At 42.2% G+C, this 14,637-nt stretch overlaps 1 protein-coding gene across 2 annotated transcripts; it reads right to left on the bottom strand.

Annotated features, from left to right (window-relative positions):
• Positions 1 to 6,669: 6,669 nt before the first annotated feature.
• Positions 6,670 to 14,420, bottom strand: pcdh18a (protocadherin 18a). 2 transcript variants are annotated; one of them, XM_075463528.1, is made up of 4 exons: positions 11,510 to 14,420; positions 10,825 to 10,913; positions 10,025 to 10,197; positions 6,670 to 8,279 (listed from the first exon to the last, which is right to left on the bottom strand). In XM_075463528.1, the coding sequence occupies exons 1-4, from the start codon at positions 13,994 to 13,996 to the stop codon at positions 7,462 to 7,464; spliced, it is 3,567 nt and encodes a 1,188-aa protein (XP_075319643.1). In that variant the 5' UTR covers positions 13,997 to 14,420; the 3' UTR covers positions 6,670 to 7,461. The 2 variants fall into 2 exon arrangements, with proteins under 2 accessions (XP_075319643.1, XP_075319645.1); XM_075463530.1 differs by having other exon boundaries at positions 10,825 to 10,880.
• Between the last annotated feature and the right edge of the window lie 217 nt (positions 14,421 to 14,637).

Here is a 14,637-nt window from a genome sequence, read left to right as displayed (position 1 = left end):
AACTGTGCAAAGAGAGAAAGAGCGATGAGGGAAGAGAGAGCATAAAAATGGCTTCTCTCCAATTCTAAATGGCACACTGGATGGGGATATCTATTAGAGAGTGAGAGTACAGCAAACACAGCCACTCCATACACACATGCAAAGAACCACATGCAAAACGCACTGCAACACAAACTGGTTGTGCACAAACATATTCAAAGGGAGTCTCTCACATGCACATGTACTTCCACGATGATGAGAGCAAATGCTCATTCACTCTGAAAAAAAAAAAAGTCCTGGCTGAATAAAATCTAAAAGGGCAAAAACTGCAGATGCATAAACCAATATGCAATTAGAGTGACAAAATTACTCTGCCTTAGCACTCTCCTCCTCTTTCTGCAGCTACTGGTGATCGGGTTTTGGTGATCGGGAGGCAGTATCTTGGAGTCTGATTGCTGATGTTAAAGTCTGTTACCTTTTGTTGTTAGATAGGTCCCACAGTGCCATCTGCTGGACAAACCTGAACAACTAGGTTCTTTAAACAGTCACTTATTCATTCAGTGCTACATTGTGCATTCATAGTAATCATTTTATGAATGTTACAACGTGATTGTTTATACTGTAATTTCCAAACAAATCTATTTCATATAACACATAAGATTTTTACCCATAGTTTGTTATTGGTGTAAATGTACTTTACCCAGTGTGGGGAGGGTGGTAAAGTGCTTTGGTGGTTAACACTGTCACTTCCCAGCAAGGACATAATTGATTTAAATTTCATTTGGGGTCTTTCTGTGCAGAAAGTCTACGTGTAGATTTTCCCAGGGTGCTCAGGCTACCTCCCACATTCCAGAAGGGTAGTTTTTAGGTTGCAGGTCTACTTAGAGGCCTTTTGAGGGATTATGAGCAGTCCAGGGTGTACTTTGCATCGCTGGGTATCTCAAGGTTTACTAAGAAGAGGAAGTAGGTATAAAAAAAATGGATGGATTGACAATATGGAGAGTGAAACTTTAAGGGAAAAATGTTTATCAAGCAATGGTTCGGTTGCACTGTTTTAACAAGCTCACCTGACATGAGGCACCACAAACCAACACTGTCTGCTGAAAAGAGCCTAACTGCAAACAACAACTGGTTTATCTTAAAGGAATAATTCTAAATAAACAAGCCAATAAATTATCCTTCTATTTTCTATACCTGCTTAATCCAAATCAATCAATCCAATTGGGCAAAAGGCAGAATACACCCTGGACAGGTGACCAGTCCATCACAGGGCCACATAGAGACAAACTAGATAAACAACCATGCACACTTACACTCAGGGTCATTTTAGAGTCACCATTTAACCTTGCACGTCCGTTTTTGGACGGTGGGAGGAAGCCGGAGTATTCAGAGAGAACCCACGCATGCACAAGAAAGGCCCCAAACCCTTTTGCTGTGAGGTGACGGTGCTAACCACTGTGTAGTCATAAATAAATCAAATAATTAAAAATATTTAGCTTTTGTGAATACTTTGAGATGTGCTGTCTGTGGGGAGCTTGACTTCAGTTAAAACTGTTCTCAATCTCAAGCTCTTTAAGAATTTAGAGTAAGGAAAAATATTTTCTTTAGAATGAAGATGTTCTTCTCTGTGCTTTCTTCATTAGTTCTTTGATAAAAAGCTATTTCTTAAACCAAGTTGTCAGATAGTCTGAACACACAAGAACAAGAATATCCTTGCCCTGAGACTGGTCCCTCAAGTTGATCTTACCTTAACACGGCTTATGAATACTTCTTCAAAATGGGACCACCAGACCAAAACATATTTAGAATAAGTTCTGTGAACAATAAGTATATCGTGTAAAGCATTCCATCATGGTTTGGTTTCATCTCTGGGACCTGTTTACTCTGTTTATGTTACATGCTTGCCAATATCCTGTTTCCCTGACATTGGTCCAGCAGGCTTGCACTACAGATCGCTTTCTGTTTTTACTTCAGATGAGAGCTGATTTCAGGTCAGCGGACCCAATAAGCATGCACAACGCAAGACTTCACCTCCTTAATTTCCTCTCAATCAGAAAATACATTTTGCCAGGGAGGAGAGATGATGCAAGAATCAGATATGGTTTGTTTAAAACATGATAAAAGCTAGACTTGAAAGTTGTGACTTAATACGTTTGTCATGGCGATGTGAAGAAAACAATTAGCAAAAATAGGCTTTGTGATTACGGCAGAGTCAGAGAGTGACAAGATGAGATGGCGAACAGAGGAGCATTACAAATTCTAATGTCTGTGGGGACTTGGGGATGTGATGTGAGCTGAGAATGCTGCCGGGATTTGGATACGTGTGCATGGCTGCTTCTTTTTGAAGGGGAATATTTATGGGTGTGTGTGCGTGCATGTGAGTCTCAAACAGACAGATGAACAGACAGAAATAGCCAGAAGATGATAGTGAGAGATATGAGGGTGTGCAAGAGGGGAAAGAAGATGGCAGAGAGCAGGTTTTCAAATGTGAGTGAAAGGCAAGTGAGACTGACAAACAATTTAACGGTGGATTTACCGAGACAATAACAAGCAGGAGTTCATATTTCAACATCCTATCAACGCCACGTTGTGTTTGTGTAAAATTAATTATCTGTGTGGAAATAAATGAGCGCCACTGGTTCTTTCACTCTGCATTTATTTTTTTTTCTATTACACACACCATTACCTTGTGCCAAAAAAGTGTCTTGTTGCCAAAGATCATCCATCATATATTGCCAATCTAATTTTGAAATGACACATGCAGACACACTAGATGGATTCTCAGTGATTCTACTTCATGAAAAAACTTTTTAGAATTTTACACTAAAAATGTCCTCATGTTACCCTGGTTCATATTAAGCTACTAAAGATGACACACTCAGGGAAAGCTGATACCACTAACATATATGTAGGCAAATTAAAAGGCAAAATTGAGTATCTTGGTGTAGTATAAAGGCTAAAAACAAGGGAGCAGCGATCACTTAAAATAAAGCATGACAATCGGAATTCTTTGTGAGTGCTAATAAGGTTTTGCAGCCAAGCAGCTAAGGTATATTTTGCAATGCTGAGAAAGTGCAAAGTTGTGCTTGCTTGTTGCTGCAGCTTTAGCTTTGCTTTTACACACTTAGAAGTCAGAGATCCTGCATCTAACTTGAAGTGTGATTCACAAAATTATGAAAAAATCCTGTCAGGCGGTTAGACTCATCTCATGACTAATAGCACATAGCACCTGTCAGCCCAGTCTTGGCTCTCTTGTGCTTTGCTACAGTTAAAAAGATAATCTAATATTTTTTGGCTTTTCCCCTTCCTTCAGTGTGTTGCAGCTAGTTTGTGTATTTATAAAGCTTAAGGAAAACCCAAAGCGCCAACCAAATGGAGTTATCCTGTTCCTCAGAATGCACTGGTCCTGAACTTCCTGAATAGTCCAAGGCTTTTCGTCCCTCACTTGTTTGCATCACCGTGTAACGCATTTGCACAGATCCTGCCAAGTTGATGTTTTGGCACACCTCAGGCAAAGAGGGGGCAATTGCCTTACAGACCAATGTTTCTGGCCAATAACAGTGGTAAAACGGGCCCACTTCACGTGTGTTTATACATTGCAAGTGGGGATCACAGAACTCGCCACCCTAACTAATGATGCTGTCATCATTCAGCTGATTCCTCAGCACCAGCTTGTTATGTATGAAGACACAGAGATATGGTGCTAATCTGCTCTGTTTGACGTGTGAAGTACAAGGAGGAATAGTGGCTGGTTAACATGGTCAACTCTTTTCAAAACAACTAATAAGTGAAATACCAATATGTGAAAGAGGCTACAGTCTCTCACAGAAGGGAGGCCTTAAAGAGACAGTGGCCAAAATGAATCTTAAGCTTTTCAAACAGAATTGAAATGAAAGACACGTTTCAACAATGTAGGCTACAGTCTGTTTTTAACAGCAAAGTATTCAAACCTACGGACTGTTGGAAAATTATGAATTTGAACCATTACATACTATGGGCTCTTTGAATATAAAGCTCAAAGAAGGCTAAGCTAATTTAGCAGCTAGCATGCTTAAGTTTCCCTTAGTCACTCACTCACCCACAGCCAATGCTAGTTGCTTATTGAGGCTTGAACTCTCTAATGATGAAGACAAATGAGCTCATTATCAAGTGTTTTCATGCATGTTCTGTGTGTGTGTGTGTGTGTGTGTGTGTGTATGTGTGAGTCCATTTTTTTTTCTTGCTGCAAATGCAAAAGTGCATTTGCAAAATCTAACTCACAATTGTGTCTACATATATGGTATCCAATGTTTGCATATCTGTTTATGTGTATGTCTGTGTACATGTATTATCCATGTTATAAAGAAAAGGATCTGTATAGAGTCACATTGTGGGGACCCATCTTCATTTTGAGAACAGCTCTTTGAAACCTGTAGGCTAATAACTAGATTGTTCACTGTCAAAAAAGTACCTGTGTCATAACAAGGATAAAACCTTTGAGATGGCAATGTTTTACTTTGTTTCTTGTCTTAAAGGGGTTATATAGGATAGTGTGGCTCATATGTGGTCATTTGTTTATTTATAATGTATTAACAAATACAAATCAGGAAGAGGTTTGGATGGCAGATTGGTTGAAAGTCAGCCTGAAGGGGGATGACAGAACAGAAGAAACAGTAATATGACTGTTTAAAAAAAATAATAAAATAGCAAGCAAAAGGACAATCAGGACAGAATCATGACAATAACATCGTAATACCACCAGCCATCCTTGTTATCTCCTTACAAAATGGGAAATGGGTAATGGACTGTACATATATAGCACTTTTTTAGTCTAGGTGAACACAAATCTTCTTTTTCAGTAAGCTATAAGTGGCACAAATTTTGAAACGCAATGCAAAAAGGAGCCATGTAATGATTTGTAGAGGTAATAGAAGGTATAATCATTTTGGAGCCTGGAAACTTTTGAGCCTTTTTTGTGAACTATTGTAGTTTATACCATTGGCCAATCTAGCTTTTTACTCATTCTGGAGTGAGTCTACTTTGAAACAAAACGAGTTTACATCCTATAAAACATTACATTTGTTGGTGTTAGGTCCCCGTTTATGCTAGAGCTAGAGGGAAGTAACATAAAAGATGTCTAGATGGTAGCAAAGGGATCAAAAAGACGAGATAAACCAGTGGAACTAAGGGTGGGAGGTACAACTCAAATCAATAAATCATCAAAACATAAAAGCAATCTTCCCCAATATCTTAAAAACTAAACTACTTCGAAAAGAAACATCCAAAACGCCTCTCTAAAGTACACTGGCTAAACAAACTGAAAATACACAAAAAGAAGCACTTGTAAATCTAAACTATAAGAAACAAAAGTATCATATGAGTTGCGAAAACGAATTAATCTTTAGCCCTTTTAGAAAATAACAGCATCACTTAAGATTAAACACGATCCAAAACAATATAGCAGCATTTTCAAGGTTGAACCAAAGCAGAGCAGAGGTCAAACTGCACACCAAGCTGCAGTTGCCACCAAAGGAGCCTCTTCAAGATCTTTTTATACTAAAAGGAGGTGTGCCATCAGCCGCCGGGATTGGAGCAGAGTCTGGAGGCCAGTCCAATGGGCTCTTGCATTAGGCAGGGAGACAGGTCAAGGGAGCCAATCCTTATTGAGTGATGACACACTTGTCTTTGCAAGAAGGAGGGAGGTTGAAATACTTCTCCAGAGGCCTTGAGCCATAACAGTTGGGTAAAACGAATTGTAAGGTCAAGAAAAGATATTAATAGTTATGGTTACTGATGGGACGGAAATGATTACAATTCCATGAAACATCAACTGAAGTTACAGAAAAGATAACTGTGTGTGCGTGTGTGTGTGTGTGACCAAGTTGGTAGACTGAGTTGCAGACTAACAGATGTTATCCTGTGTTGTCATGTTTTTAGGTCGCATAGACGTTAATGGATGTTTGTGTGCATACAAATTCTAACCTTTACTATGTTAAAGCTCTTCCTCATGAGGCTAATTGCTACATTTAGCTTAGGTTGCTGTATTTTGCCTCTTTTAAAAGCAACTCTTTGTGGGGTTTTTTTTCCCGTGTGCATGCTTAACACGTGTGTTCCTGCTCATGAGTGTATTAAACAAAGATAAGCCTTCATAATCACGCACAGAGTGAGTAAGGAGAGCAGGGAGGCTCACGTCTTACTTTCTCTTAATTGCATTATGTGTCCATATGGCTGTGTTTCACAATATCATGCTGTCATGGTCTCATCAAGTGCACCTAATATCAGATGCTGTTCATTTGCTAAGCACAGCTTATTTGGTATATATGTGATGCTTTCACAGAGGGGAGACACAACATAAAGGAGGATTCCTACTATGAAATGAAATTCAAACCTCTATGCCATTTCAAAAGAGCTTTGGGATAAATTCACAACAAATGTGTTTGTTAGCAGAGTCATGGGAAGTGGGATATAATGAGATGTAAGGAAGGTTTGCCAAGAGAACACATGGTAGATTTTTGGCTGTGCATGTTGAGGGAGCTGCAGTTCTGATGCTGAGCATTAGGGGGTGCTAGGAGACAGAGGGGCAAATGGAAACACTGAGGAGAAACCATACAGATTAAACAAGACATGCAAGTTAAATTAAACAATTCACATGGTCACTGAAAGAAAGGTCAACTGCCAACATAACAGTAATTTTCAAACTTGACCCTGTTATGAAACTCTTCACTTTATTTATTATCCACTGGTCACAGTGTCACCATACGAAATCTACTTCCAACATGGAACCACATTGGGATGTGATTATTTTTATATGCACACACACGCACATTCAATAACAAACTTAAATACAGTTGTTTTACAATATAAAAGGAAAAGGGACACATTAAGAGATATTAAGACATGCAGTGACAAATATAAAAAATAGACATTTGATTTCTTTTTCTGTACAAACATACATTGACACATATAAATATATAGAAGTAAAAAAGAGTGTATTTTTAAAATACAAAGGTAAAATTGTACAGTTACATTCCATAATAACAAAACAGGACACATGGCACAATATTCAAGTGAGTTTGCCTTTTTCCACAGACACTGTACCATATTGTATACTGTAAAATCTCAAATTAGATCAAACAACAGTTGGTTTCTCCAAGTTTTTTTCACACAGCTGTAAACATTACAAAACAAAACAGGATACATTTTTTGTTGATGGAAATCTGTTTGGAATCAATCATTCAAGCAACTTTCAGAGAGTCTGTAATAACAATTGAGTAATCTGTTCTTAGAGCTCTTGCTTTGATGCCTTTAAATCACCTCACAGATTCAGTGCCATGTTTTACTTTTCTCAGTCAGTCTCAGTACTGAAAGGCAAAGAGGAAACTTTTGAAAATGAACAAGACGAGCATTATAATGTTGGCACAAAGAACAAGAATGTACCATAAAGTGGTGAAATGTTCCCCCGTCATTTGGTGAGACCATGCTACGCCTTCTCTTAGTTCCACTCTAGTTTTGTCGGACATCCTGCAGCAGCTTGTTGATCTCATGAGCCAGCTCACTAGCGTCCATGCCGGCCTCATGGAGGCTCTCGCTGCGCCTGCCACTCTGGTGACCCTGATGAAAGACTCCATCAAAGTCATCCTCCTCATAATTTTCTGGAATTTCTTCCATGGCTGGCAGCCATTTTAGGTGTGGTGGCTGTCCACTGGTGGAGCTGGGAATAGAAGTTGCAGATGAGGACGAAGAAGAGGAGGAAACATGGCTGGTCCCCACAGATCCACTACCTGGGTTTAGATAGTGGGTATTGGCAGCCCAAGTAGCTACACCTGGGGGATAAACAGGACCTTTACCACCTGGCAACAGCCCCCTGCGGTTGTCCTGAGGAACAACGTTGTTACTATGGTTACCAGCAGTGTTGCCACCACGTCCGCTTCCTCTCTCAGCGGTTAATGAGGAAGAGGGTGGGCTTGTTTCCGTGCACTCAGCATAGGAGTCCATATTAGGGGGTAGGAGTCGCTGGAACACAGAGTTCATCTCTGTGAGGAGGGAGCCCGTCCCTCCTCCAGCTGCACACACATCACCTCCTCCCCCAGTCCCAAGTTCTTCATTTCCAGACTCTTTGCCAAAAGTGGAGAAGCTCTTACGCTGGTCTGAGTCAACAGAGGACTGGTCATCGTCGACTTGGGGTTGCTGAGAGGACTCCTCTCCAGGGATGTACATGTTGTTGCGGTAGTCAGCAGAGGAAGCGGGTGAGGACAGGGGAGGCATCCAGCACTGGTCAGAGTGTCCCAAGACACGACATTCATCTGTGCACAGTCTCATGGCTAAAACAAACAAACAAACAGATATGGAAAAAAAACATCCAGAGTCAAGCTACAGTTCAGCTGCAGAACAGGAACATTTATTGAGATTTGAAATTTTGTGACAAGACTGCAAAACAACTCAGGTAAAACACAAAAAAAGTGTTTTAAAGGGAAATTATCTGAAGAAGGTGGTAAAGAAAATCTTAAAACTCATGGACAAATAAATTGTCAACACTGAAGGTGATGGTGAAGGAGGGCGAGGAAGTGTAGCTACTTCAGCAGCAGCAAAATAAGACCAAGGATACACTTGAGTATGACCAGCTGTGCCTGTGCTCTACTGATACCTGTTTAGTGGTTTACGTTGCACTGTTTCAGGCTTTGCTTACCACAGCCCAAACTTGAAATTGTTCTCCTCCTAATCTCAGACTGTTATTTGCAGCTTATAGTATGCACATCCAGGTAGTGACAGGTATTTAAAAAAAAAAAAAAAGACTGGAGCTGAATTCTCTCTCTCATTTCTACAAATTGGCATTACATTCAGATGCTCATGTATCATTTAAATGCTCTGCCAAGTACGTTCACTTCTCCAAACTACAAGGCTGAGAGGGATTTGCCTGTTTAGTTATTTTGTCATATCCAGCATGATTAGCCACATTTACCAATCTAAATAGAAAAATCTAAACAAATTAAATCTTTTCAAGAGAAACAGTGGTAATCCTCCCTTTCAGCCCATTATCTACTTCCCCTCCTCCTTTTTTTTTCTCAAATAAGCATACAAGATAGCGGAAGGGAAAGGGAGGAAAGAGAGGTGCAACATCTCCAAGTCTCTCTCAAAAGGAGAAACAATGAGATAAAGAAAGACTTGTCCCTGTCCACCACTCCTCTCTTTATCTGTCTCAATAAAGATTGAGAATACGTTAACAAGTAAAGAAGACAGAAATGCCAAGGAGCTCTCAGGCATGTAGGAGAAAGCAAGAGAGGGACAGAGTCACAGAGAGAGGGAGAGAATAACATCATTCTAAAAGCAATTACTATGAATTCTCCTCAGTTCAGACATGAAAGCACACCACTGTCACTCACCAGGGGGGAAAAAAAGAGAAAGAAAAAAATAGAGGGAGGGGAAAAAAAAGCACCCTGAGACGCATGCCGATGAGTGACAGGCGACTCATCTCCGCTCCAGGGAGGATTTTACAGACAAGACTCTATCTTAGGGGCAGATAACACATACATAGACACAACCACACATGCACAGTAACGCGTAAAGCTAAACACACTGTAACCTCTGAGTGTGATAACGAGCATGGAAATAGGGTTGTGTGGAACAATGGGACTGAGCACAATAAAGTTGTATGCTGGCAACGGGGTGAATTTAGAGGCGATAGAGGCAGGTGCAAACAGATAAATAATATGCTTAGACCTGACACTGTCCATGGTCCTAAAATTGGACAGGCAGACTCTACTTTTGAGGTGAATTACACTCAACCTGAAGATCAAACTGACAAAAATGTCTTCTAAATTTCAAAGATCAGTTGTTGTATATTTACAAGAACTAATCATAAGACAAAAAACCCCCACAATTTTTCTAACCCAAATTGGTGATTAAGGTGTGATTACCCTCTAAAAGTTGAGGCAATGCTACAGGAAGTATTGGGTCGTGAGGCAGCTGACCAGGGTCAAGCTATACTGAGAAAGGTGTTAACTGGAAAAAAGAAGAAAGTCTTGTTTTTGAAGTGTGCAACCACTTAGGCTGAGATGGAACATCTCACCTGGGTGAAGTCGATGGTGCATTTCGAGGTGCATCAGGTCAGAAAAGCCTTCCCCCAGCAGCAGCCTGTCCACAGGGGATTCCCGCCCCATTTCACAGTCGCTGTCCCCCGCCTCACTGTCCCCACGACCACTGTCCTTCAAGCTGAACTTGTCCATGTCCTGTAATGCATACCTGCAGGGAGACATTTGAAGAAGAAAAAAATCTTTGAAAAAAGTTTATTAATATAGGACTGTCATTTCAAAATCAACTATGCAAGTTTATAAACTACATATGAAAGGCTGAATGAATCAGTTTGCTTGTTGAGAAGAATAAATCCATCATATCAAACTCGTGGCTGCTTCTGCAATCTGTCAAATAGCTAGACAAGGCTTGGCCCATAAATTCTACATGCAGGTAGATCCCATCAATAAATCTCGCACAGCAGCCACTAGGGGCATCAATAAATCCATCACTTAGAGATTATAAGGGGATATTATGATGAAAATTCTGATAGATGCAGACTTTACAACATGAGCCCATTTCCTATGAGAAGAACTAGGACATTTGTTGTGAAATTCAGACAAGTGAGTTGCATTCTTTTGAACTGAATGACATAATGATAGCAACAGTAATACGAAAAAAGGATCAACAAAAAAAACAACATATTTACACACCATCAAACAACAGATCAATTGACGGGTAAAACTTCACAACAGGTTTTTGGAGCATGAAATACACAATGAGAAACAAGTGGTTTGAAAAGTAAACAAATGATAATCTTGGGGAAGAGGAGAGGGGCTGAGGGATGGGGTAAATTACCTGTAGCTGCGGGAGTATTTGTTGCCACGGAAACTGGGTCTGGGCTGGTACTGGCCCTGATGGAGCATGGACAGAAGCTGTGAGACTTGCTACATCCAAAAGTGACAAAACAAAGAAAATAAAATAAAATAAAGAAACAGAAAAAAAAGGGGGATGATTAACAGATGGGACATCGAAGAGGGGAAAAAGAGAAAAAGACAACACAAAAGACAAAACAACGGATGAGTAAACACAAAATGGATGATGGAGAGGCTGCTAAAAATGAGTGAGACAAAATGGATGACATTTAAACAAAAAACGGGGAGTAGGGTGGGGTAAGTCTAGATGAATATGGAAACATGTGACTGATGGATGAGTCATAGTGAGGATGCAGGTAATGGTGACAGGGTGTAAACAAGGTAAAGACAAAGACATCTATAATCATCAACAGTTTTAATGAGAGTCAGTCTGAACTACAGGGTAGTGTTGATTACTGTCACACATTGAGATGAGTTAATTTGCTCAAACAGAGACAGCTGTGTGGGGAGGAGAATGCTGGTGTGTTCATGTGCGTGTAAGTGGGTGAGTAGAGAGATATTGAGACAGAAAATTTAGACCTGTGGGACCATATCTGATATTTATGATAGTAATTTGCTCCTTGTGCGTGCGTTTGCGTGTGTGTGTGTGTGTGTGTGTGTGTGCTCACCTCCACTGGTGGAGTTGCATGTGCCAGTTCCAGGGCAAAGCTCTCTGGGATGTGATTGGACGAGATGGTCACTAGGCTGTTCAGGGATTGGCGGCTGTGATGGTTCTGCCGGCTCCCCATCTGGGCTCGGTCCATTGGGGGTGTGGCTGAGGGTGAGCGATGATGGGCTCTGATGGGGAGGGTTCCGTTCACGGTGGGAACCAGGTTGATGTCACTTTTATGGATTTGGCGTGAGGGCCTCTTTGGGTGGTGCTCGTGGGTGGACTCTGCTACCCGGCAGTTGTAGGAGTGCCTGGTGTCCTTCTTCTCCCGCTTACAGTGCGCAGCAAACACTACCATGATGATCAGGAGCACAGCGCAGATGGCGCACAGGGAGATGATGATAATCAGGGGTGCATCAAGGGGAGATTCTCTTTGGTCCATTAACTGCACATGATTCTCCCTGTTTTCATCGAGGGTTATTTTCAGAACTGCCTTGGCACTGAGGCTTTCACTTCCTTGATCTCTAACCACAACTGTAAGCTCGGCATGGTCATGGGGGAAGTTCTCCAAACTAGCATTGGCATGAATCTCACATGTCCTGGGGTCGATAAGGAAAAATCCCTCCTCGTTGCCACTTACGATAGAGCAGATGAGCTCAGCGTTGACCCCTGTGTCACGATCAGTTGCCCTAACAACAGTAACTAATTGTCCACCCTCTGTGGACTTTAATGTGGGGACATCTGCGGTAAAATTCCAAAGCTGGGGAACCACAATGACTGGAGGGTTGTCATTTTCATCCAGAATGTTCAGGATAACTGTGGTATTGCTAAGGAGCGGTGGTTTCCCTGCGTCTCTGGCTTGCACAACAAAAGATATACGACTCACATCCTCACGATCAAACGTGCGCAGCGCATAGATGGCGCCATTGGAGGGGTCGATGGTGACGTAGGTGGAGATGGAGCTTCCATGAACTGAGTTTTCCAAGATGGAGTAGCTCACCTGTCCGTTGGATTCCAGGTCAGGATCAGTGGCCATAATGGACGTCAGATATGCTCCGGGGGCATTGTTCTCTGATTTAAAGATCTCATATCGTCCCTTTTCAAAACGCGGTGGGTTGTCATTTTCATCAGTAACATGCACAGTGAAATGTTTAATGGTAGAGAGACTGGGGGTTCCCCGGTCCTCTGCCACCACAGTCAGGCTGAACTCTGACCTCTTCTCTCTGTCCAGAGACACATTGGTCAAAATCATGTAGTTGTTCTCATATGTTTTCTGCAGTTTGAAATAGCCCTGACCGTGAAGCTTACACTCTACTTCTCCATTCAACCCTGAGTCCAAGTCCTCAACCCTCACCAAAGCTACAAACGTGTCCAAAGGAGAAGCCTCCGATATATAAGCTGCGTCCCCGTTCCCCTGCGAGGACATGAGATTGATGCTGATGTCTGGTTTGTTGTCGTTCACATCTAACACTTTGACCAGGATCTTGCAGTGCGCGGGCATGGAGTTTGGACCCATGTCCTGCGCTTGCACATCAATATCATAAGAGTTCAGCGTCTCATAGTCCACACGTCTGATGAGGGTCAGGTGACCGCTGTCTGGATTAATTTTGAAAGTCTCTATAATTTTGGGAGACACGTGACTGCTAAATGAGTAAACTATTTTGGCGTTTGTGCCATAGTCCGCGTCCGTCGCGTTTAAGTCAATGAGCAGAGTGCCAACAGGTGAACTTTCAGGCAGGTTGATGACATATGAGGACTTCTCAAATACCGGGCTGTTATCGTTTGAGTCAGCAACACTTATTTTGAGGAGGGTTGAGCCCGTTCTCGGGGGAACGCCCCTGTCAGAGGCTGTGTATTGAAGTTCGTAGCCGGAGCGCACCTCCCGATCCAACTCCCTGAGCACCACCAGCTCCGCGTATTTAACCCCATCACTCCTGGACTGAACGTCGATCTTGAAAAAGTTATTGGGCTCTAAGGCATATGTGTACAGTGAGTTTTCACCGACGTCAGGATCTGTGGCGCTGTCCAGGGGAATGTGAGCTCCGACGGCAGCGCTCTCGGAGATCTCTATGGGGATGATGGCACGCGCGAACTGGGGTGCGTTATCATTGATATCCAACACTTCCACATTGACATGAAAAAGCTGGAGATGCTCGGTGGGGAGCGTCAGCACGTCGAATTGAATGGAACAGTTAAGATTCTTTTCGCAGAGTTTTTCGCGATCAATTTTGGTCCTGATGCTGATTTCTCCGTCCTGCTCGCGCACTGTTAGGAAAGACGAGCTTCCTCTTTGCATAGCCCTGAAGCGAAGGGACACTGAGCTTGGAAGTTTTGCCAAAACATCCGCGACATCTTCTTTCAGACGGGCAATAACTGTACCAACCTTTTGCTCTTCATAAATCTGATATTTCAGTGTCTTACCAGTGGTATGTTGCATCGCCAGTGCCAAAATGGCAAGAACTCTCCACATTGTCAGAAAGAACCCTGCCATTTTTCCTGTTTGCATTCTTGTGGAAAAAGAGTGCCCCCCGAAATGGCAGTCCCCCGAAATTCAGTGCAGAACAGTTCCAGTTTTAGTTGACGAAGTGCTCGGTTTGCTCATAAAGCAGCTGCATTGCTTTCTCCTCGCAGTGAAAAGAAAAACATGCGATTGTTAAATGCAAGCTCGTTTAAGTTGAACTCATTTCCAAAAAAGCATCTGAATTTGTTTCTATCCGTCCTTCCTTGTCATGTAGATCTGTTGTGCCGATCCAATGTGCGGGAGAATCAGCTGAATGCCACTGAAATATGTGCGTCTTTCTCCCTCTCCTCTCTGCGTCTGGTCTGTGCGCTTTGCGCTCCCTTCCGCTCCCTCTCTCAGTTTGAGGCGCCTCTGCACACACTTGCTCGAAATAACCCGCCTCAATCCTAATACTTGTACATCAGCCACGGCCCCCACTTCACATCCCTGGGAAGACAAACGCTTCTTAAATCAAAAGCTGGCTGGTGTCCACTTGAAGTCCAAAGGAGAAGAGAAGGAGGCGCAAAAGGGGAGGAAAAAGCTAAAGTGTGTGTTACAGGGGGGGTAAAAAAGAAATCCCCGCCTTGTGGGGCTCACTCTCACCACTTCTCAGAATGACGACTATACATCTACAATGGCCAGGGGAT

Source organism: Odontesthes bonariensis, chromosome 4 (assembly GCF_027942865.1).
Source record: "Odontesthes bonariensis isolate fOdoBon6 chromosome 4, fOdoBon6.hap1, whole genome shotgun sequence".
Lineage (NCBI taxonomy): Eukaryota > Metazoa > Chordata > Actinopteri > Atheriniformes > Atherinopsidae > Odontesthes > Odontesthes bonariensis.
This window is presented reverse-complemented; position numbering and strand designations above follow the sequence as displayed.

Excerpts from the sequence above, each read along its gene's own strand:
- pcdh18a (XM_075463528.1), bottom strand. The coding sequence starts at position 13,996 with ATGCAAACAGGAAAAATGGCAGGGTTCTTTCTGACAATGTGGAGAGTT. Across the intron at positions 10,914-11,509 it reads ATGCAACTCCACCAGTGGAG|CAAGTCTCACAGCTTCTGTC; the intron begins GTGAGCACACAC and ends TTTTGGATGTAG. Across the intron at positions 8,280-10,024 it reads GCACCATCGACTTCACCCAG|CCATGAGACTGTGCACAGAT; the intron begins GTGAGATGTTCC and ends TGTTTGTTTTAG.